Source organism: Aspergillus bombycis (assembly GCF_001792695.1).
Source record: "Aspergillus bombycis strain NRRL26010 chromosome Unknown contig00053, whole genome shotgun sequence".
Lineage (NCBI taxonomy): Eukaryota > Fungi > Ascomycota > Eurotiomycetes > Eurotiales > Aspergillaceae > Aspergillus > Aspergillus bombycis.
The window spans coordinates 120,489-142,899 of NW_019170055.1; the positions used below are offsets into that span (position 1 = coordinate 120,489).

At 50.0% G+C, this 22,411-nt stretch overlaps 7 protein-coding genes across 7 annotated transcripts; 4 read left to right on the top strand and 3 right to left on the bottom strand.

Annotated features, from left to right (window-relative positions):
- Positions 1–205: 205 nt before the first annotated feature.
- ABOM_006578 (uncharacterized protein) lies at positions 206–1,991 on the top strand (the record flags this gene model as incomplete). Its single annotated transcript, XM_022533707.1, has 3 exons — positions 206–680; positions 741–762; positions 839–1,991. 3 exons carry the CDS (start codon positions 206–208, stop codon positions 1,989–1,991), a joined length of 1,650 nt encoding a protein of 549 aa, XP_022388285.1.
- A 1,474-nt stretch (positions 1,992–3,465) lies between these two features.
- ABOM_006579 (PXA domain-containing protein) lies at positions 3,466–7,161 on the bottom strand (the record flags this gene model as incomplete). The annotated part of the gene is made up of 3 exons (XM_022533708.1): positions 3,466–4,162; positions 5,773–6,571; positions 6,651–7,161. 3 exons carry the CDS (start codon positions 7,159–7,161, stop codon positions 3,466–3,468), a joined length of 2,007 nt encoding a protein of 668 aa, XP_022388284.1.
- Positions 7,162–7,550: 389 nt separating this feature from the next.
- Positions 7,551–8,971, top strand: ABOM_006580 (uridine-cytidine N-ribohydrolase; the record flags this gene model as incomplete). The annotated part of the gene is made up of 5 exons (XM_022533709.1): positions 7,551–7,602; positions 7,673–7,680; positions 7,751–7,955; positions 8,034–8,350; positions 8,426–8,971. The coding sequence occupies 5 exons, from the start codon at positions 7,551–7,553 to the stop codon at positions 8,969–8,971; spliced, it is 1,128 nt and encodes a 375-aa protein (XP_022388333.1).
- Positions 8,972–9,222: 251 nt separating this feature from the next.
- On the bottom strand, positions 9,223–10,438 carry ABOM_006581 (D-galactonate dehydratase; the record flags this gene model as incomplete). Its single annotated transcript, XM_022533710.1, has 2 exons — positions 9,223–10,198; positions 10,263–10,438. 2 exons carry the CDS (start codon positions 10,436–10,438, stop codon positions 9,223–9,225), a joined length of 1,152 nt encoding a protein of 383 aa, XP_022388334.1.
- Positions 10,439–11,555: 1,117 nt separating this feature from the next.
- ABOM_006582 (GID4/VID24 family protein) lies at positions 11,556–13,628 on the top strand (the record flags this gene model as incomplete). The annotated part of the gene is made up of 3 exons (XM_022533711.1): positions 11,556–11,579; positions 11,797–13,320; positions 13,410–13,628. 3 exons carry the CDS (start codon positions 11,556–11,558, stop codon positions 13,626–13,628), a joined length of 1,767 nt encoding a protein of 588 aa, XP_022388335.1.
- A 437-nt stretch (positions 13,629–14,065) lies between these two features.
- On the bottom strand, positions 14,066–19,033 carry ABOM_006583 (putative histone deacetylase complex subunit (Hos4); the record flags this gene model as incomplete). Its single annotated transcript, XM_022533712.1, has 5 exons — positions 14,066–14,185; positions 14,287–14,613; positions 15,328–15,507; positions 15,567–17,749; positions 17,779–19,033. 5 exons carry the CDS (start codon positions 19,031–19,033, stop codon positions 14,066–14,068), a joined length of 4,065 nt encoding a protein of 1,354 aa, XP_022388336.1.
- A 2,197-nt stretch (positions 19,034–21,230) lies between these two features.
- Positions 21,231–22,380, top strand: ABOM_006584 (putative 3-oxo-5-alpha-steroid 4-dehydrogenase; the record flags this gene model as incomplete). The annotated part of the gene is made up of 3 exons (XM_022533713.1): positions 21,231–21,335; positions 21,445–21,913; positions 21,980–22,380. The coding sequence occupies 3 exons, from the start codon at positions 21,231–21,233 to the stop codon at positions 22,378–22,380; spliced, it is 975 nt and encodes a 324-aa protein (XP_022388337.1).
- Between the last annotated feature and the right edge of the window lie 31 nt (positions 22,381–22,411).

Consider the following 22,411-nt stretch of genomic DNA (forward strand, 5'->3'; position numbering starts at 1 on the left):
TCCTCGTTTATACCATTCTTGGATGTAGAGAAGGTCCAACTTTCTCAGAGAGCTCGCCTTACTTTTTTCCTGCCCATTGACCTCGATTGTCTCCTTCGCTTTCTTTATATCTGTTGACGGCCTGGTTGAAGCCGGTCCCAGTGCTGCCGAAGCCACTCCCAGAGTAGCCTGCCCCTTTAGTTTCTCCTTTCTGCAACGTGCTCTCATGATATTCCTCGCCTCTGCTGCCATGGACACAGAGAGCACACACGCCCAAGATAACGACTATACCCAGTCGCCTTGGTTGGATTTGGGCGGTTTCAGCCCTTCCCAACAGTCACCGCCGCTTGATTACCATGGATTTGGGTACGGCATGCTGCCTTTGGAGTCGGCGTACGGGGTGTCTGTACCACCCCCGTATGCATCACTCCCATTAACTATGCCCTCGAATACGTGGCCCAGTATGATGTCGACTCACCCTCAGCACCCTTTTCCAGAGGGAAGCGTGCCGCCTGTACCCATACCGCCAGCGGTATCGCCAGTCACACATAACCCACCACCGCCGCCGCCTCCACCGCCGCCGCCTCGCAAGTCATCAACGAGTAACTCGACACCGCGGAGGACGCTTACGGATGATGATCGTCGGCGCATGTGCCTGTATCATGAAGAGAACAAAACCGCCAAGCAAACAGACATTGGAGGTCAGTCTTCACGCTAATTTCTTCTCTTCATGTAGATCACGACTGACAAAACATGCACAGCGATATTTGGAGTGGAACGAAGGTAATAAATCTACGCATTCCCCTCTGATCCTGAATTTGAGTAAATCCCGTTCTGACACATTATCCATCTGTTAAAGTACGGTGTCGAAAGTGCTACGTCAGAAAGAGAAGTATCTCAACCCCGATGATGGAACACGTTCCCCCATCAAACGAGCCAAGGGAAGAGTTCCCGATATAGAAAAGGCTCTTTCTAATTGGGTGAGAAACTACCAGCGTCACGGCTATCCCCTCAGTGATGAGATGATCAGGGAAAAAGCTCTCTTCTTCGCCAACACATGTGGTAGTTCCGATGGCAAAGAAAAAGTGTTGAGCACAAGCTGGCTGGAAAAGTTCAAACACAAAAATAACTTGATGGGTTTGAAGTCCCGAAAGAGCTCTTTCAGCGCCAAGAGTGATTCGGAAAGCCCTAGGCGTCTGAGTATAAACTCGGCGATAGCATCTGCCATACAGTCACCCAGCGTCCTTTCGCCTATCTCTCCCACGGGGTTTGCTACCCCTTCGCCGTTATCACCCACCCAGAGCCAGGAGAACTTCGGGCCCGATAGTCTATGTGATCTTCTGGGAGACTATCAAAACACGCACACTACAAGTACCATCTCTATTGATACCACATCTTCTGTCTCCGCCAGCGTGACCAGTCCAACATCAGCACTAGTGGCAGACAGCCCTTTCACCCCCGCTAGTCAATCACACAACTCATCTATGGATAGCAATCCGAATAGACCACGGAGCCAAACGTTCCCTTTCATTGGTGTCGATCCCAGTGTTTTGTTACCTGATGAACAGCCTGATCAGATTTCACCTAAGACTGGACCGCAGCAAGCCTCTTTACAGGAATCACCAATTATGGATGAGTACAACCCAAAGGCTATTCCTAGCCTCGATACCTCGTCCAGCACAATCAAGCGCAACCGCAGCAATCCGGAAATCAAGACGAAATCAATTTATCCGCCACTGTTTCCGAAGTCAACTACAGTTTCGCCTGTAAGTTCACCTGGCTCGCCAACCCAGGATGAAGCTCGGAGGGCCCTAGAATTGGTGATGAACTATTTCGAGCACCAACCCACCGGTCTCGGAGCTCAAGACTATTTGACCATTGGAGGGCTAATGGAAAGGTTGGAACTCGCAAAGTCCCAGCAGACTACGCTCCCTGGGGGTCTTACTCGCATTGACGAGCATGACGACGGTCCACATTTACACAAAAAGCGAAGTATTCGCAGCCTTGGTTAATATCATCCGTTGGGCCATACTCTACAAGATCGATCTACCATAACATGCGAGTTGCGATCGAGTATACAGCCTATTTCTTAACAGTTAACTAACTGCAGACGATTTTTATTCTTATTGGCTCTATTATACGTCTTAACATTACCCCTATCTTGATGCAGCATTTTCCTTGTCCTTGCTTTTTGGGTGGCCTTTTGAATTTGAACTTATTGCATTTGTACGCCATGCTCAATGATTCCCTGTTTCATTAAGCCAACACAACAGTTTCTGAGGTTCATATGAAAAGCAAAATCAGAAGATACACATGTGAAGAGGGCGACCTCGATTGTATTCAATCACTGATTCTGATCCTAGCAGATGGCATCCAGGCATGGCTCACAGTCCATCGGCGGAGTATGGTTCTTATGGTGCATGGACTTTGGGTTTATTTTGTTACCATTACTCTTTTCTATTTCTTGCTATTCCCGTCATTTCCTTCCCTTTTCTTTTCTTTTCTTATTTTTACTCTTTCCTCTATTTTCTTTTCTTTTTTTCTTCTATATTCGAGACTGTTCAGACGGAAGAAGCATCATCTACACTGGAATCGCTCACGCGAAACTGCATGGGACCATTACTATCACTACATTCATCAGCATTTAGGGTTTTCGGACGGAACGGAACGAGTACATGCAAAACTTTGGGCTATCATTTTTCTGGTGTGATTTTTGGATATTTTCTATTTGATTTTGACTTTGATTTGTCTATCTTCCAAGGTTCCATTACTGTTAATTTCTCACCGCAATTTCTGCGTCATTTTCCTTGATCTAATTCCTTGTACATTTCTTCCAATTGACGCACTGTGCCTTGTCCCTGGCGACAAAAAATGGGGCTTGCATGGTTTGTCCGATTAAGTGCATTTCATTGGGCTCTTCGTGCCTTAGGTGCCTCACTTACATACACCTGCCTGCATCTCGAACCCCGCCGTGAGCCAACGCCACCTGTTAATTGTTCTGCAGACCTTCCTGTTATTTTTCTTTTCTTTTCTCTTTCCCACCTTCTCAATTCTTACTGCATACGATTGATTACACTGTAATAATTTATAACGTATTATATTGTGTTAATTTCATCCGTTAACCCCTGAGCCCTCGGTGTAACGGGACAGGGACAGGGTTTTCGTTGCAGGTCACATTTTGTGATCCCGAAGAAGGGAACAGAAATGCATGAACCGAACGAGATCCATGAATACCGACTGGAGGCCTGAGACCCTAACCAGGTTTGATAAGGTTATCGGCCTACCAAAAATATCATACTGTTGCGCAACACGACTCTCGTTTTAGCCGAGGCTGTGCCTGTGCCTGTCTCTAATGCGATTGATCTATTGTTCTAAAACTTCTGCCCAAACGGATCAGGGGTTCACTAAGCTATTGTTCACTCTCGGTGAAATGGCCCTATATTATAGCTCTCTGCTGTTATTATATTCTGTCGGTTTAAGTGGGTTTCAGTCGCTGTCTAAAGACACGCCCCGGTCTTCCATCAACTCCGTTAAGCTGCGTTCCGATAGCTCGGGGAGAAGCCTTGCTAGGACGGTTTCAATGATCGAGTAGATTAGATGTTTATTGCAATACTCATCGGCGAATAGATCCAGAACGTCGTTCTCAATTGCCGCGAGAAGGAGCGACTCTTCTAGATCATCGTTTGATAGTGAGTCAGGTGATAAGGTACAAACCGGTTCCGAATGTTGGTGGTTCTGTCCATTGGAAGCCTTAAAATGCTCTTGGCGCTCAGGGGGCGTTTGTCCAATGACAATTTTCTCTGGAACACCCAAGAAGCGCCGCGCAATGGGACGAGGGACCAATGACAGGATGCTTACCGCGCACCTTCGCTTGATAGAAGCGATTTCGGCCGCGGTAGGACGCTGTTCCGGCGATAAGGAAGGCGCAGTCGCGGAAATACTAGTCGTTAAGACGCTACTGCTGGCGTTACTTGCGCCAGCGGCGTCGCTAGGCGGGCTCGTTTCCGTAGGGGACGCTGGCGGTTGTGCGGGCAAATGCGGAGCCGGAGCGTCGTCTTGATTCGCGCTGGCTGCCTGAGTTGAGCGAGCATTCGAAGGGAAAAGTGCCGCCCTGGACGCGCGGAGGAGATTGGGCAATAAGGTGGGGGTGAAGACATGATTCTGAATGGTCTCGTGGAGGAACCTAGTGGAGTCAACCATGAAAAATTTTTCGGACCAGGGTTAGCCAGACGCTCCAAACGAGAGACATGAAAATCAGCAACAGTCAGATTGCGCAACACAGACGGACGGAGGAAGGTCGGACATGGTAGGCGGTCGAACCCCAGACTGTGGAGAAGCGGTTCAGAGTATCAAGGTCCTTTGCCTAGAAAGGAAGTTGTGTAACGCCGAAGGGAGGGTCACTCATTGCAGCGAGCGAAAAAAAAAAGTCAAACAAAGACAGGAAGAATGGCTGGGTGGAGACCTAATGCGATCGGCTTGGCCAATGTGAGGAGCTTGGGCCATCGATTGGTGCGATTAACAAGGGCCCAATGCTGAAGATGACGACAAGTGGAAAAGGCGGCGAGACTCCCACTCGTCATCTCGCACGCATCCCCAAGAGAAGGCATTCTTTCCGAGCCGTACCATAGGCTTCATAAGGCCGTCTAAACACCGGTGACCGCAGCCGGGATTCGAATTCAAAATCTTCCCCGCGAGGGATTTCGCTGATTGGCTCGAAAATTAAGGAAGGGAAGCGAACTTCGCCCTATCCATGCCAATCCCTAGAAGTCGCATGGCTGTTTCTTCAACCAATCTTAGGATGATCGCCATGATTAATTTCATGTATCATTCTTTAGCGTTGGTTTATGAACGGCGAACTCAAATGCGCCCACTTTTCGGGATAAGGATAGACGGACCTTCCCTTGTCGTTGGAAGTGAAGCACAGTACCAATAGCATTGTCAAGTCCATTGAAGGTCATGGGATTGTCTCCCCATCGTTCCTTTCTTTTCTCATACTTATTTTTGGGGTCTTCCTTTCTTTGATGCCATTGTTCGGTGGATAATGTCTCCAGAATGCCGGAGTTGCATGGATAATGGAGTCGAGCGGGACGGAAAGGGACGGGCCAGCCCATTCAGAGTTGATTGACAGGGGAGCGGGCACGTTCTTCTACTTCGGAATGGCCGAAGCCCCAGCCAATTTCGGGCAGGGAATGACCAGTCAACTTCAAACCTTCCGGTCGTAGTTGAGAGGACAAGCGAGGAAAGGGGCGAAGAGCATGACGACTATCATCATATCATCATCATAATAATAATAGCATCACGCTATGATGATAGGCTCATCGTCATGGAGTAATTCGGCGGTAACTCAAATACGGACACGGTAAGTTACCAGTACGCGCCGGTCACACCTCGTAATGACAGTATGGCCGTGCATGGGCCCAGCGGGCGAATCAGGGTCAGAAACTGGGAAAACGAAGGATGGCCTGTGCATCCACACCCAGATCAAGTGATCGTTGCAGCATGCGAGCAATGCGCATCAGTTGCATCGTCGTCCCGCTGGGCTTCTTGACCATCTTCCAATGACTCGTCTTAGATGTCCTGACAGGAAAGGGTACTTTCCAATACAAGCGTCGATCATGGTTCGGATATCGAACCGTACCGCTTCTCCACAGCTAAAGTTCCCACCCTCCTAAAGTTACTCCGTCTCATCTGATAAACCAGCGATAAGAAGCACAGGTGACTTGGCGAGAATGAGAGAAAAGGGAAGGAAAAATTGAAAAGCAAAAAGACACTGAAAGTAAATGTACAACTCACCTGTCAAGAACACTATCAGTGTCACCTATTCGGCCTGGACCTGCCAAGATCAAGTGTTGAAAGAGTGCGAGCAGCCCTCCCAACCATGGCATCCGCCGGGGAATATCTAGTAGTTGTGAAAGCATGCTGTATAGTCCATAATTGAGAACGGGACGCTTCCGGGGAGGGTTGCATGGAGCGGACGCCTCGTTTGTGTGGCCGGTAAAGGACGAGGGCGAGGCCACTGACGTGGATGCAACGCGAAAAATGCCCGTCACAATGAAACGTAAGGTCACGTAGACTAGGAAGCCGAATTGAAGGATTTTCCACACCCAGTCTGGAACCCGTAATTGGGCACTTGATGACGAATGATGTTTCCGGAAGTCTTCCTGGGGAGATAGCAGGTCGAACTTTTGTAACTGATTCTTTCTAGGTGGTACTGCAGTTGTTGCATCAATCTCATGACTCTGGCGACTTCCCACCACGTCAATCAGTTTTGTGACACTCTCCCACAAGAACCACCCCTCACACATCTTCCCACTAACTTGATTTCCAATTATTAGATCTGCCAAGATATCACAAACTAGCGTCCGCAAGCAGGCATTCTTTAGATCCTCTGTTGGCAGAAGCACAGCCAATACCCCACTCACCAATAGCTGTCTATATCTGGCTTCATTATCGGCTTGCTGGGTGATGGTGTGGGTATCCGTCGGGTCTGGGATTGGAGAAAGGCCCGGGTGAGGGTTGAGACTATGATAAATCTCGCGAGCAGAGGGGGTAAGGCCTGATAGTTGAGACTGTTCTCCAGCTAGTCTATATGCTGATTCCAAGACTTGTTAGTAAAGATATGGCTGAACCGTCCGAAGACGATAAAAAGAGTATTGTAGCTCCACCCTTACAGATAATATGCGCTTCAACCAAAGCCGGTATCTCGTCCAGAACTAACTGTGAAACATCAGTGTCGCGCAGTCTCTGTTCCACCGCCCGCGTACAATGCGCAATCACCTGGATGACGTCGTTGATGAGAACCTGATCCGATGTAATCTTTGAATACCAGGAGAAGACAAATTCTTTAATGATAACCGCGATCAAGGCATACAGCTGACAATCCACTTCATTCGAGCTTGTAAGTGGAGGCAATAGTTCTTCCGGGGACTGTAATGTTGATGCGCCTCCAAAGTTACCCGTCTGCGAACATAGGACGCGACGGATTAAAGCAGCAGTTGCCTTGTCGCCCGTCGCGTCAGTCTGAGTATCCCGGCTAGAGGCCTTATGTAACCGGGGTCGATGTGAAGCTCGAGAAGATGGCCTCCCATTTGCCGAAGCTGTTGACTTAGAGCTGGACGTTGTCGGCCCAGCTTTGAGATGTGAAAGCGGATGGAGCCCCGGACGAGAAGGCTCGCCGCTCATTTCATTCCAGTGACAGTGTCTATAGATAGATTTCCAAAAAGAAGAAAAATTGAAACAGTAAGAATATGGCGAATGTGGGATGTCACATCGAAGCCGTCGTCGATAAGACAAAGGGGTAAATGTCAACACCTCCAATAGTACAGGACAATAAGTTCGCGGGAAGTTTTCCGGGGAAGCTGCGAATGCGATGACGCTGTTGCTCCACGCGGAGATTCCTCTTTGGGATGCGCTCAGGGCTTAGGGCTTCCTCATATCGATAAGGGGGCCTTATCAGTGATCTCCCCCCGCCATGGTCGCCCATCCATGGATCAGCCAACTTACAAGTCCATGAGAATATCTCTCCCCTGAGTACTCATTGAGTTATCTATCTGTGCCCATAGAACGCCGCAATGCACTCGTCATCGGATATCCCTATTCCTCTATGGCTAGACTGCGATCCGGGTAGGTAGATTCTGAACTTGTGGGATATGGATGTACAACCCAGTCAGCACGCTAACATAGCTATTCTCAGGCCACGATGTGAGTATGAAATGTTACCGAAAGTGTATTTTCATGGCCATAAATTAAGAGATACCTCTGCGGTATACAGGATGCATTTGCCATTCTTCTCGCTGCCCATCATCCCTCTCTGCATTTATTGGGCATCACCACAGTCCACGGCAATGCCTCTCTTGAGAACACAACCAACAATGCTACAAGGATATTGGAAGCCATTGGGCGACCAGAAATTCCTGTATATCCAGGTCATAAGAAGCCTTTCTGTAGGCCGGCAATTCATGCTCCGAATATTCACGGTAAGTATCTGCTCTTACCCGCTAAGCTGGTCAACCCAGACCCCTAGCTGGACAACGATATCTCACACCTTTCTTCAGGCGATTCCGGTATCGATGGAACTGAACTTCTACCAAAGGCTACAAAAGTCCCAGTTACAGACAAGAACCCAATTCTGGCAATGCGGGATGCCCTCCTAGCACAACCGAAGGGAACGCCTTGGGTTATAGCAACCGGGACCTTAACCAACGTAGCTTTACTCTTCGCAACGTTCCCTGAAGTAGCAGAGCATATTCAAGGTCTAAGTATCATGGGTGGTGGAGTCGGTGGAGGCTTTACAGATGCGCCTATGAGTCGACTCATTGGTGAAGAGTCGAGGATTGGGAATATCACCCCTCTGGCAGAATTCAACATCTACGTACGCACAACCTACATTTTTTCTTTTCTTGTTGGCCGTTTAACTCTCGTTCTAACGTCACATTTATTGCTACAGTGTGACCCAGAGGCATCCCAGTCTATCTTCAGCAATCCTGTTCTCGCTTCCAAGGCAACTTTGATCACTCTTGACTTAACACACCAAGTTCTCGCCTCGCACTCTGTGCAGTCCCGCGTCTTGCATGGAGGTGATGACCTTTCGGCACCTCCAACAGTCCTCCGGCAGATGCTGTTCGACCTTCTTGTTTTCTTTGCGTCAACTTATGAAAGTGTTTTTGGATTGACCAGCGGGCCTCCCTTGCACGACCCTCTTGCGGTCGCGGTTATCCTGTCGACTCTCAATCCGGAGTATGCGAAAAGACATCCCGATCAGGTCTTGAAGTTCGACGATCGAAACGGAGAGCGATTTGACGTCGACGTCGTCACTGATGGTCTCCATGGGACCGATGTCGAGCTAGTTGGCGAGCTTGGTCGGTCAAAAGTCATGTCTGGTACTAACGGAGTTGCGATCCCTCGGGGGGTGGATCTGGATGCGTTCTGGAATATGATACTCGACTGCCTTAGACGTGCGGATGAATGTAATGCTGCACGGAGGCTGGCGTGATCTATAGATGATAGAAATTGGATTGTTTAAGCCTAAGACGGGTTGTCCGTCGTTTAAACAAGCCATGTAAGCTTATTTGTCTACTTTAGAGATTTGAAGACTTTTGCAGACTATTTGCGCATTCAAGAGTTCAATAAGATGGCTTTCGTATTCGAACTTTGACATACATTAATCGTAACCCATACCGCTATGCAACAAATCGTGCTATATAATACGCCCAGAACATGAACTACAGAAAGTCACAGAGCACATTACCACTCCCGTATACCACCATCGGGACCAAAGAACTCCTTAGGCTGCCAGGGTTCAGTTGTCTGTGCCACGCGCCGGACAGTCTCCTCATCAACCTCGATACCCAGTCCCGGGGCCGTCAAAGCATCAACATAGCCGTCCTTGACGTTGAAGACACTAGCATCCTTGACATAACTAGTGATATCATAATCACCAGCTTCGGTGTTATAATGGATGCCGAGGCTCATCTCCTGGATAACGAAATTAGGAGTGGCAAGATCGACCTGCATACAGGCAGCCAGGGCAATAGGACCAAGAGGACAATGCGGCGCAATCGCGACATCATACGTTTCAGCCATGGACGCAATCCGTCGTAGCTCAGAGATACCTCCGCAATGGCTGATGTCCGGCTGGAGGACATCAACACTGGCATCCTCCAGGAAGCGCTTTACATCCCAGCGGCTGTAAAGACGCTCACCCAGTGCAATAGGACATGACACCTGGTCCGACAACTGCTTGATGCCCTCCGGGTGCTCAGAGAGCAGAGGTTCTTCAAGGAAAAGCGGTTTGTGCGGCTCAAGCGCCTTGGCCAACTGCTTCGCCATGGGCTTGTGTAAACGGCCATGGAAGTCCAGTGCAGCATCCAGACCCAGCGCCTTGACGGCTTTCAGACGCTCGACGCTGGATTCCAGCGCACGCGGTGAATCCAGCCAGTTCACATCCTCCGTGGCATTCATCTTAATCGCTTTGAATCCCTGTGCTAGGCGTGCTTTGCCAGCTGCTTCAACGTCATCCGGTCGGTCACCGCCAATCCATGCGTAGACGGAGAGCTTGTTGCGGACCTTTCCTCCGATGAGCTGGTGAATTGGGACGCCGAGTTTGCGGCCCTTGAGATCCCACAAGGCGATATCGATACCGGAAATGGCGGACATGAAGACGGGACCCCCGCGGTAGAAGCCGAGACGCCAGGCCATTTGCCAGATGTGTTCGATATCACTGGTCTGTCAGCCTCCTGTATACTAACGTTGAGGGGATTGAGGGGATTGAGGGGAAAACATACTCGGCCTCGTATCCCTGGAAGCGCTTGCACAGTGCATTAAGCGTTCCTTCGACGGCTTCTGTGTGCCCTTCTAGGGTGCTTTCACCCCAGCCGTAATTCCCATCTTCATCTATTACTTTGACAAAAAGCCATCTGGGAAGGACACGGAAGTACTCGATGGTCTTGATCTTGGCCATGGTGATTGCGGGGAAGTTGGAGAAGATAACGTTGGGGGAAATAATTATTTAACAGCACCACAAGGCTGAACGAAAGGTTCAGAGTTCAAATTTTATATTTTACTTTCAAAAAGAGAAAGAGAAAGAGACAAAGAGAAGAAAGAAATATGGACTAGAAAGGGGAGGAGGTGGAATAGGAAAATGACATTATTCATGGGCTCATTCGATGCTATCCCACGCGGGGGTACTATAACGTCTCGGAGATTCTCCGCACCGTCTAACCCGACTTACCGAATGATGAAACATTGGTGGACTACGAAAGTGTCAAGGAGGAGATGGTGTTCACTACTTCGTAGGGAGCCTCAAGACTAGGAGCTCAAGAGGCTTTAAGTTTTAAGCCAGGATATGGGTGTGTAGTTGAACAGGGTATGTCAGGGATACAGTCTCCAGGCTCGATGCTTAACGTTCTCGAAGGGATCGACGAGCTTAAAATGTAAGGGATCATTGAATATATGCGATGCGTCGGCCTTGAAAAATATCAGTGGGAATAACCCTTGATACTCGAAGAAGGTGTAGTGGGGACATCCTGCAGCAAAATCGACGAGTCGAATTAGGAGCTGGTTGTACAGTGCAGAAGAAGGATTCTAGAATTCGAGAAGTTTCCCGCTGCATGTCCAAGCGAGCGAGAAATGTCGGGAAACCGAATAAACGACAAATAGTACCCAATAGTGAGAGGGCGAATGGGAATGCAATGCCTCTTCTGGTATCCCATTTGGAATCGAGTAGGGCTCGCATGGAATCACGTTCCCTGACATCTCCCCCGATTAGGCAATCCAATGGACTTCTCCGGTTCTTCGGGTGATTTTCGCAACTTCCAAACGGAACTTCATTCACCTCGAATCATTCGATCTTCTTCCCTCTGGTTACATTCCTCACCGGTTCTTCCCCCCCAACATAAATGGTTTCCTACTACCCCAGTCACCCTGAGGAGTAAGTAGAGGTAGTAGCCACTTACGGCAATCTTCGATCGCATGTTTTGCCCCTTTCCCTCCATCTGCAGATCTTCGACACTGTATCGTCAAGTTGATCCGTCGGCGGACTGCGCCCGCCACTCAACCGCCTTCGCCTTCGGACAGACATGCCGCCGGCCAACTCACCTTCGGTAGGTTGCTCTGTGTTTTCGTACTTTTCCTTCGTTGCTCCGCCGAGGTCAGGAACTATACACACATCTATCTCTTTCCAACCGTGGGCGGACGCCGAGCGATAACGCGGGGGATAGAATGATGGATATCTGGTTCCCGATAACGTGATTCTCTGTGCTCTATTTGAAACTGATACTACCATACCATCTCTCCGTTCAATATCTCATATCTGTGCAGCAGAATACCCCTCATTCTCCTCCCTCCGCTTCCTCACTTCAGCAACTCAGCGCTGTCTCCACTCCCCTTCCATCTCTTCCCACTACCGTATCTGACGATGTTCATGACGATAACGTGAGCTTTCTGCGATCCCGAGTACGCTCTCCACCCGATTCCTCCTCTTCCCTGAGTCGTCAACGCCGTCGTCGACAACAGACCTTGCCAGAGTTCGATCCTATGGATGTGGATGATCCTACACCTTTGCGCATGTCAGTCGAAATCAACCGTCGCATCCCCATCGTGCGCCGTGAACACGATTCCTCCGCCAGCAGCAATAATAATAATAGCAACAGTATGCCTAACTATGAAGGTCGCATTTCTAACCCTCGTTCACTTTATGGATGGGCGCCTGCTTCCGATGACGACGACGAAGAGGATGGCCACGATATGACCTATGGACCACTTCAGGATAGCAACACTATCTCCTCCTGGTTTGGACGTTTGTCTGATCGCAACGCGCCGAGACGCCCTATGCGCCGCGACCCCATCGCTCAAGATCCACACACCTTCTTAGAAGCACACCCGGAAAGCAACACCCAACGTTTGAGTGACTATTCTCCGTTATCGACAACAGAGGCACTGCTACAATCTGTGCGACGCCAACCGCGGTTTTCCCGGACACGGACATTGCATAATTATCTTTTGGACCGTGAAAGAGCCAGTCAGGGCTTGGAAGAGAGCAGAGAACGATCGGGCACTGCAGCTACGTCGCGGGCATACAGATTCCTTCCCAGTAGCCGTGGTGAACCGCACCGACTTCTTACACACAATGAGCTCCGCGCCCGGATAAACGCCCATCGACAACTGCATCTGGATAACCCCCCTAGTCCCCGGTTAAAAGAGACCATCAAATACCTCGACCGTCTACGATATTCAAGTTCCTTCGAAGAAAGTCTGACTTCAGCGGCCGCCGGGGGGTTCGTTCGGTTGGATTTCTTGCCCTGGGATGAGGATGATTTTATTCTAGATACGGCCTCCATCGCGCCACCGCCAATATGTTCCTGGCTTCAGCCTGGGATGGTTTTCTCGGGTTCTCAAAGGGCCGCCAGCAGCGCCAATTCTTTCTCTGCGCAGCGAGTGTCGAGTCCACCATCATCACACGACCCACTGATTGTCAATGGAAGTGAACAGAGCGGTAGTCGGATCCCCGTACAAACAACCAGTGGTCGGCGGTACATGGCCAATAATATTTACAACCTGGGTACTGGTAGGGACGAGAATTGGCCCGTCAAAGTCACCATTCATAACATCAATCCGGAGGAGATGACCCTCTCAGGAACCATGGAGGCATACAACATTCCCGACAAAACATCACCGTCACACGATGCTCATATAGTTACTTTCCTAGAAGGAGAGATCATCGATTTCAACACCCATACACTCGAAACTAAGAATTTCAAAGCCGATGCCGAGATCGACTGTACATACTGGCGTGAACTACAACCGTTCAAAAACTTGTCGGATGAAGCGATGACGCGGAGCCTTGTAAGTCGGAAATGGATAACAGAGGAATTGTCCAAGGGTTGGATTTTGATGAGATGGAAAGGCAAGCTCATGCTCTAGCTTCCTTCTAGGCCCCCAGCATTGCTAACCCAGATACAGAACGCTGTTTCATTACACCCACCGACTCACGACAGGGACTCACGATCTCTGGGTTCTATTACATCTCCCTGCATCGCGAAAGCGGCCATATTGAGGGACTATATTATGATCCGGGAAGTTCGCCCTACCAACAACTATCACTAAAACCGGAGAGTAAAAGGATGGTCCGGCCATCCTACAGGTTTCGCTAATATTTGCATCACTGCCTATCGATTTGGCGTAAGGTCGACCTCTACCAGCAATTTGCATAGCGGGTGTCATCTTTCTGTGGCCGTTTGCGTAATTATTCCGTGTCACTTACACACTCGGTACATCACTTTTGCACAGCTCCACAAATATTCATCTGTACCTTATAGAACAATCCTACACACCAATCTACAATGTACATATCACGGGGGAGATATTCCTTCAATCGTACATGCCATTGGCCTATACTAGGATTAAAAAAAAAGATAAAGATCATGGTCCAAAGACGGGCAAATCAAACCCAATCAACAGAACAGTCATAGGACACAGGGAAGACCTCTCCAAAAGAAAAAAATAAACCCGAACACAACCATCCCATCAATCGAACCCGAACCAGCCCATCATGACGCCACAATCCCTACCCTACCTCCAAAGAGCGAATTTACTGCTCAGTCTGGAAGTAGTTGAGGAGGACAGAGCGCTCCTGGGATTCCTCACCCCAGTCCTTGACAACGACGCAAGAGCAGTTGACAACCTTGCGAGCGTTACCCTCACGGTCAAGCTGGCCTATAGATAACAATTCTAATTAGCCACACAACTCCCCACTTTCACATTTTTTAGACCAAGAGATGGTTTTGAGGGGGGGGGGGGGGGGCAACATACGGAAAGACCGACCCATTCACCAAGCATCTTTCCATCGGGGACCTTGATGAGAGGGATCTTGTGCTCGGAGCACAGGGCAATGACAAGCTTCTTGTAGGCCTCCTCCTCACAGCCCTCGTTGAGGACACACATGTGAGCCTGGCGGCGGTCAAGAGCCTTGGCGGCCTCACGGAGACCACGGGCAAGACCGTCGTGGATCAGGGAGATGCGGAGGACACCCTTGAGGGCGTCGAGGACCGACATCTGGCCACCGGCGCCGGCGTCGGCGCTGACCTCGACCTCATCGGCGGCGGCAACGGGGTTGGAAACAGTCTCTTCTCCGTCCGACTAGTTCATTGAAAGACATGTTAGTGTTGGAGGTCCCATTGTTCAAGGCGATTGTGTATGTGTGGGCGGTTGTGATGTGTGGTGAGTTGCTAGGTCGCCATATCTGTTGTAGCTCTCTCCTCTTTTTTTTCCCTTTTATTCGTTTTCTTGAATGTAGCAATGAATTGGACTGTGGGGGTCTAGTGTAGGGTGATAATCGAGTGGAAGGGGACCACATACCATTTTGTCTGATGGTGTTCTCCTTGTCGGATTATCCTCAAAGAGTGAGATAGATAGGTGTGGTGATGGAGTATACTAGAGGGAGTGTGGAAACGGCGATGAGGTTTCTCGCCTAATTTGGGACCGTGTGCCCTACCGCATATTATGTAATCTCTGGCTTATCGATAACTTGAAGTCACATGAAATGCACCCGCCATCCCACGTGACGCGTTGGGTTCGGCGCTACAATGAGGGGTATCTGCATCTGCACTCCAAATTGTTTGTTACAGCGTGGGAATTGATGACCGCTGGTCATTCCATTGTCTATCCAAAGTCCTATCGACAGACATCACACATCAACAAGGTATCATAGTCATACATCAAGGAAACCTTCCACCTGTACAGGCTGTCCTCATAAATCGCCGGACAAATACTCTTAGAACATTGAAAGAAAAGAAAAAGACATTAGACGTATGTACTTGGTCGGTGACCATAGCCATTGGTTAGGCCTTGCACTCCATTGGGAAGCCCAGCTGTGTCCTCAACATGGGAAGGCCCAGAAATGTGACCATTGGCTTGTGGAAAGTTAAACGCTAGCGGCGCCGTAGGTTCCTGATCTATATGCATCTTCAGAAACTGGAGGTCGAGTCCGTGGAGATGGGGGATGTGGGGAACAAGGTCCATAAAGTCGGAAAGCTGTGTGCCAGTCAGCAACCACACCTGGCATCGAAACCAAGCAACAGAGATCAACGTACCTTAACCCAAAACACATGTTCCATATCGAAGTATTTTGGTCGTGTTTCGCTATCCTTCTGCATGACTTGTCCAAAGGACGAGTTCATGAAATCCGCGTCATCCGCCTGAACAAGCATCCGGCGTGTAACGCGCCAGAGATTCATCCGCTGTGTCGGCGTTGCATCACGCTTCTCCCAGCTGGAATACTGTGCGAGCTGAAGGTCATTCGTCGCTAGTAACGGGGCAACTAGGTAATTAGGCACCCATTTCTCTACGGCAGCGTCCGGGGCACAGGAGGGGTCGAGCTGCCGAGTCTCTGCGGTGACGACAGGCATGAACTTCTTTAGCCATAGATGACTTTTTGCCTTGGGGTCATTGGATCCAACCAGATTAGCTGCAATGCGAAGTCGACTTGGCAAAGCATCTCGTCGTCGCTGTTCTTGCTCTTCCTGCTCCCTGCGTGCTTTGGCAAGGCGTAGCCTTTCTTGCTCTAGTCGCTTCTGGCGCTCATCTTCCGCTTGTTTGATGCGTCGCTGCTCGGCCTCTTTGCGTTTGCGCTCTTCCTCCGCGGCTTTTTCCTTTTCCTGAGCAAGGCGGGCCGCATGAGCAGCGCGTTCCTCCTCTTCCTTGTCCAACCGAGCCTTTTCGGCTTCGGCAGCGAGACGAGCTTCCTCTGCCAGGCGTTCTTGTCTAGCCTTTCGGGCTTCCTTCTGTCGACGTGCCTCTGCCTCTGCCTCAGCTCGTTCGGTATCGTCGTCCATAGGGATATCGTTCAGGCCATTGATATCATGTCTCTCCTGTTCCTCCTTAACCGGCTTCCGTTCAGCTGCCTTGTGGGATGGGGCGTCCAGTTGACATAGTGGATCTGGCTTGGACTCTGAATGGTGAAATTCGTCATCCTTCCGGCGGGGCTTGGCATCCCCTGTTGCGTGATCCTGTTTGACACTTCCATTCGTGATGTTAGGGGTCCCATCTTCAGACAAAACACGTCTTTTCTTCTGAACAGTATCACGAGAATGCCGCTCGGGTTCTGTAGCACGACCTCGCTCGGGACTCGCGCTGCTACGTCCACGCTTAAAGGGTGGTGGTCCGGACTTTGGGGGTTCGAGTTGATCAATACGCGTTTTTGAGCTTTCATCCCGGCTCGACAAGGAATCGGACGAAGGCAAGCTAGGCCTCCTTCGATCTTGGGGAGGTCGCCCAGCGATCAAGCGTCTTCTCTTAGGAGCTTCCTCGCCACGGCTAGACTCACCATCCCTTGATAAAAGTGGCTGCTTCGGTCTGGGATCTGGACGTGCGCTATCAGGATCGGTACCCGTAGTATGAGCTGGTTTCGGACGGACTGAACTAGACTTCTCCTTGACATGAGCTACGTTGTCCCGCCTTTTCTCTTTTGTCGAGGCTGCATCCTTGGAGGCAGAATCCCTATAGCCCGGGCTTCCATTAGTTTTTCTGGGTCGACCTGCAGGTGACGGCGAATCTCTGCGTCCAGGACGCTTGTTTTCCTTGTCCTTGTCACGTGCTCTACGTGGCGAGTGAATATCTTGCTTGCGTGACTTTTTGGTTCTGACATGATTGTCATATGCATCTCGAAGAAGATCGTATTCGTCCTCCCAGTTTTCCGCTCGACGTTCCCTAGAAAGCTCGAAGTAAGTCCGATCCCTGTAAAGGCGACGAGTGGGGTTAAACTCCGGCTGATTGAGCAGAATCCTAATGACGGCAAGGTTGCCCCTTCCAATCGCAGCGAGCATGGGGGTATTGTAACCAGGCTTCTGGGAGCCGCCCTGCACCGGATCGGGATCGGGGTCCGCGTCTCCCATACCGAGCAGAAGCGAAATCACCTCGTCATGGCCACCTTTAGCAGCTGCAATCATGGATTCAGGATCAGCCTTCTGTCCCACATTGAGGATGTTGGCAACCCCCACAATATCTCCTTTGGCGGCGAAGGCTTGTAGATTCTCTGGAGTAGCTGTGGTCCACAAGAGATCATTCCGTGTGGCCTCGCTTCGCACAGTTTTGCGTTTCGTCGTAGTGAATGGCGGGCTACGTTGTCTATTCACAGGTGGCGATTCGCGCGTACTTTCGGCAGAAACTCGTCGGGACGATGTCTCTTTGTTCTCAGATCCAGCTCTCTCCTCGGAACGACGACTAGGTCTCGGGTTGGCTTTGGCCTGTGCAAGCACCCGACGAATTTCCTCGTAATCTTCACTATCAGATGGGACCAAATCATACGGCTCATCACCTTCAGCGTTAACAAGACGGGGATTGCGCCGGCTGCCAACAAAAGCTTTATAACATCCAAGTGGCCGTTTTCAACTGCATCGATCAACGGTGTATCTTTGTCAATGTTCTTGGTATCGATCTCACAACCAGAATCCAAAAGAAACTTCACAATGGGTCCACATCCCTCCAAAGACGCAATCTGCAGAGGCGTATTGCCGGCATTGTCGGCAACATTCAAGTCCTCTGGGCGTTCCGCGTGCCTTGCCATGGCCGTCTCCAATTCTTGTGCTGCACAAGCACGTGCAAGACGTGTCCGACCATTCTGATCGCGTTGTTTCTTGTGACCCGTTGGCCTAGCCGGAGAAGCCGAGGCACCATCAACCGATCCGAGTTTGCGAAGATGCGCACTAGGTAGCGGAGATCCACTTGTTGATGATGACACAGACTGCCGGTCTTCCGAACTTTGTCGTGGATATCCAGTAATAAGTGGCGTCGGTGCCTTCTTCTTTCGTTGTAAATCACCAAGCTGGGGACCAGAAGCAGTTCGCTTGTGAGCAGATCGGACTGGCGAGGCCGACCGGTCAGTCGATACCGGCCGGGGGAAAGTTACACTGCTTAAGTCCTTTCGCTCCCGTTCACGAGATGCTGCGGGTTCTCTCAGGCGAGTAGGACGGCCCGCGTCCCCCTCACCATCGATAGTCTCACTGAAGCTGCGCTTTCTCGAGGTTCTGGGTACGGAGGTAGTCGAAAGTTCGGTTCTACTCGAAAGAGGCTGCACATCCTCAGGCTTCTCTACTTTCACAATCGACGGCGGAGACCCTGTTCTTTTCTTCGGGCTCAGGAGACGTGAATCCCGGTCGCGTCCATCGGAATAATCGCCATCCGTCAACTTTCTCTTTCGCACCTGCAGGTCGTTAGGAGGAAGATCACTCTCCACGGCATCAACATGGTCATCATCATCACGTCGTTTCGGTTCATGCTGTATGTACTTCCGTCTCTTTTCCGGTGACAGGGACTCGCGGCCCGATTGGATTATGGTTTCTGCCTCCGAGTCAGCCTTGGGGCTTGGTGGCCCTTCGCCAGCCCCAGCAACAGGATCAACCTCTTTGGCGCGACCGTCCTCTCTCCTGTAGGCAGGGAATGGAGACGACCTCTTAGGAGACCGTGGACCTGGAGGAGATCGGTGGTTCACTTTGACCGCAAGAGCACTGTGTCCGGCATCTAGGGCAGCTGGCAGGGAGGAGACAGCATCAACATCACTCATAGCGGTGGCACTCGATTTCTGGGGGTTCCGCTCGTCATTTTCGGGGGCCGTGGCGAAAAGGAAGACTCGTGGTCAGACACCAGCAAGTATGCGCGGAAGCTGGTGCTCGACCACGCTAGATGGTAAGGAATCGTTCTTTGGGTCGGTCCTTTGCGTACAGCGGAAGCGATAATTCTCGGCGAGTGGTCAGGAGGGCGCAGTTAATCAGTCGAGCTACAAGGGCAGCAGTATGAGGGAAAGAGATGAGTAGATTTAGAACTCGGAAAAAGAGTTAATATTGCGGGAGACGGACAAAGAGGTAACTGAAGATGAAGGAGAAATAAAATTGGCAAGGAAGAAATACAGTCGACAAAGAGACGAGAAGGTGATTTTTGAGGTTCAAGGTGGGAGAGGAAAAGATTGGGGGAGGGGGATTGAAAAGAGGAAGAAGACGAGAGAGAGAGAGAAGAGAGTCGAAGAGTTGCGTTGAAACAGCCGACCACTCGTTTGGGGTTTAGGGAAATTTCGTGGTAGTAATTTAGCAGTAGAGTAGAAGCAGTAGTCCGCAGCACTTGTCGTCCAGAAGCGGGTTGGTGGTAATGGTAATTATTGCCCCGGGAAACTTACAGTCGGGGGGGGGGTACTCCTCTCTTGTTTTGGCCACCAAGACAGAAGCACCAAATGCTTTTTCGCTAACTTAGAAAAGGCCTCGTTAGTGGTGGTTACTATCTACCACCAAGTAGTCATGGGTGATGGTATGATACGGTACGAGAAACATAAACCCCATCTTTATTATCCACTAAGGCCGAGCAAAGTACGTTTCAATCTTGATCACATCACCCAAGTTTTTTTCCGTTTTTCCTTTTTTTCCTTTTTCCTTTTTCCTTTTTTTTCTTACTTTTCTTATCTGTGGGTGTAATGGGTCAATCCTCTAATTCCCATACTTCCCCCTCTTTGAATGCATAACGACCACCATAATACGTAATGCTTACAGATGCAGCCGCAACGGAGCTACAGGGAGGCAAGATGAAAGGCCCTTCCGAGTCTCAAGATCCTGCGCGAAGGCCCAAAAGCGGGCGGGGGGCGGTCAAAAAGTGGCGTATGAATGAATTAATTTTCTCTTTTTTTAGGGTGGTGGTGCCTCTGAAACCTGCACTTTGGAACGGAGGGCAAGAGGTGGTGCGCCAGTCACCCTCTTTCCTGTGGGCTTTGAGAGGAATCCCTGGAAGCTGCGTAGGCTATCAGACTACCAAGGCGTCAATTTGCCCAGGTTGAACCAATGACCGGGCGGACCGTCGCCCGCTCATTACTATTTCCGGCCTAGACAGCCTTTCTCCCAATTTGGCAGACCCACGTTGAGTCGCAGCGATCTGCTGATTTCCGTCCAATCAGCGCATAGCATTACTGCCTGGTTATCGCCCCACTTCGCCGCCGTCTCTGGTTGGCATCGACATGGATTATTGGACCCGTCGATGGATCGGCCTTAAAGGAGAAGGGGGGAAATGGTGGTAATGAGGAATGTACCAATGTAATGTGCGGCGGTATTTTATCTGTGAAGAGTCATTCCTCCGTTTGAGCATGAATAACTGCGTGGTTTTCCTTTCTCTGTATTTTTTTTTTGTTTTTTTAATTTTCTTTTTGTTATTTTTTGTATCCTCTCTAGAAAAAGTCGGGGAAAATGACCAATGCAGGAGGTCTGTTGGTATGAGTCAAATATTCTTTTGAATGTACAAAATGAAATGCGTTGTTTACTTACCGCGTTACTGACTAATAATTACTTTACTCCAGGGATACCAAACAAAGAGGCAAAATTTAGAGCTAAGTTCATGTTGTTCTCTACTGGCTTCTCACGAGACCACAGTGGAACCCAAAGGATGCCGATTATTACTCGGTTTGGGGGTTTGTTTATGATTTTATGACTGCTCATCTTGCCTTGGCCTGTGGAGTCTCGGTGGTTTTTTGTTCTCCACAAACAGCAGTCGAACGTGTCTCATCGTTGTGACAGAACAGGGGACCATCGTCAGTGTAAGTAATGCGAATACGAGGTTTCACCTGCAGGCAAAGTCCAGATCGCGTCCTGGAACCATTCCATGAGCAAAACAAACCCCAGAGTGGTGTGCTGCCTGTCGACTAGTCCTTTCAAGTTTTTTGATCTTCAATCAATCCCCCTCCTTACCCATCGTCTGCGGGTTTCCTCCACGGAGGGGACAGAATTTTCATGACGATGGACTTTCTTCCCAGTCTCGTCGATCGGGCTCTGGCTACTGCCCACATGGACGCCGTGGATGTCCTTCGAGCCTTCTTCCTCTTTGCATCGTGTACGGTATGAAAACATGTTGACAATGACGTAGTGGCAGAACGCCGAGGATCATACGGCATCAGTCTACCAATTTTTTTTCTATCTAAGATGACTTCAAAACTAAACTCCCCAGATCCTGTCGGTCAGCCTGTTGGATTCCCTTCGTTCGCGCTTCGTCCCTTATGGCGCTCGTGCAACCGTGACGGTCGAGTCGGATTCTACCCCGTCTAAGCCTTCGAGCAGCTCCCCGATAACTCACATTCTCGACTATCTTGCCTCCTTGAAAGTTCCACACAGCTATTTCACACAGTTCTACGTCATCTCCCTGCTATCCTCAATTTTCTGGGCCCTTCAGCTTATGTGCCATGGGCAAGCGTTCCAAGCCATCGCGACGAGGGTTCACTCAGAGCACCTACAGAGGACTATGTCGATAAACCAGGTTATGTTGTGTTGGGTACTGATGCTCGCGCAAGGTGTAAGACGGCTACATGAATGCTTCGCCTTTTCCAGGCCTTCTTCTTCTCAGATGTGGTTTGTCCACTGGCTAGCAGGCATTGCCTTCTATCTTGCAGTCTCAATCGCCCTCTGGATTGAGGGGACAGGTATGCAGTTCCCATGGCCAAGCACGATTGCTGTCCCGCTAATTTCAATCGGTTCGAAACTCGCAGAAACGCTGCTGTCCCATAGATGGAGCCTCGACGATGTAACAGTGAACAACGCCCCAAGCCTTCGTACGTTTCTCTGTTTGCCGATCTTTCTGTTTGCATCTGGCCTGCAACATGACGCCCACCACTATCTTTTCTCTCTCAAGAAGTACACTCTTCCCTCTCACCCCTTGTTCCGCAGCATCGTATGCCCGCACTACACAGCTGAATGTGCGATCTACCTATCATTGGCTCTGCTTGCCGCTCCCCAGGGAGAAATGATCAACAAGACTGTTTTGTCCGCTGTCGTCTTTGTCACGGTCAATTTAGGCGTCACTGCATCCGAGACCAAACGCTGGTACATGCAGAAATTCGGCGAAAACTCAGTGCGGGAAAGGTGGAATATGATACCATGGGTATACTAATGCTGTAGTATTGAAATATTTGTGGAGTCGC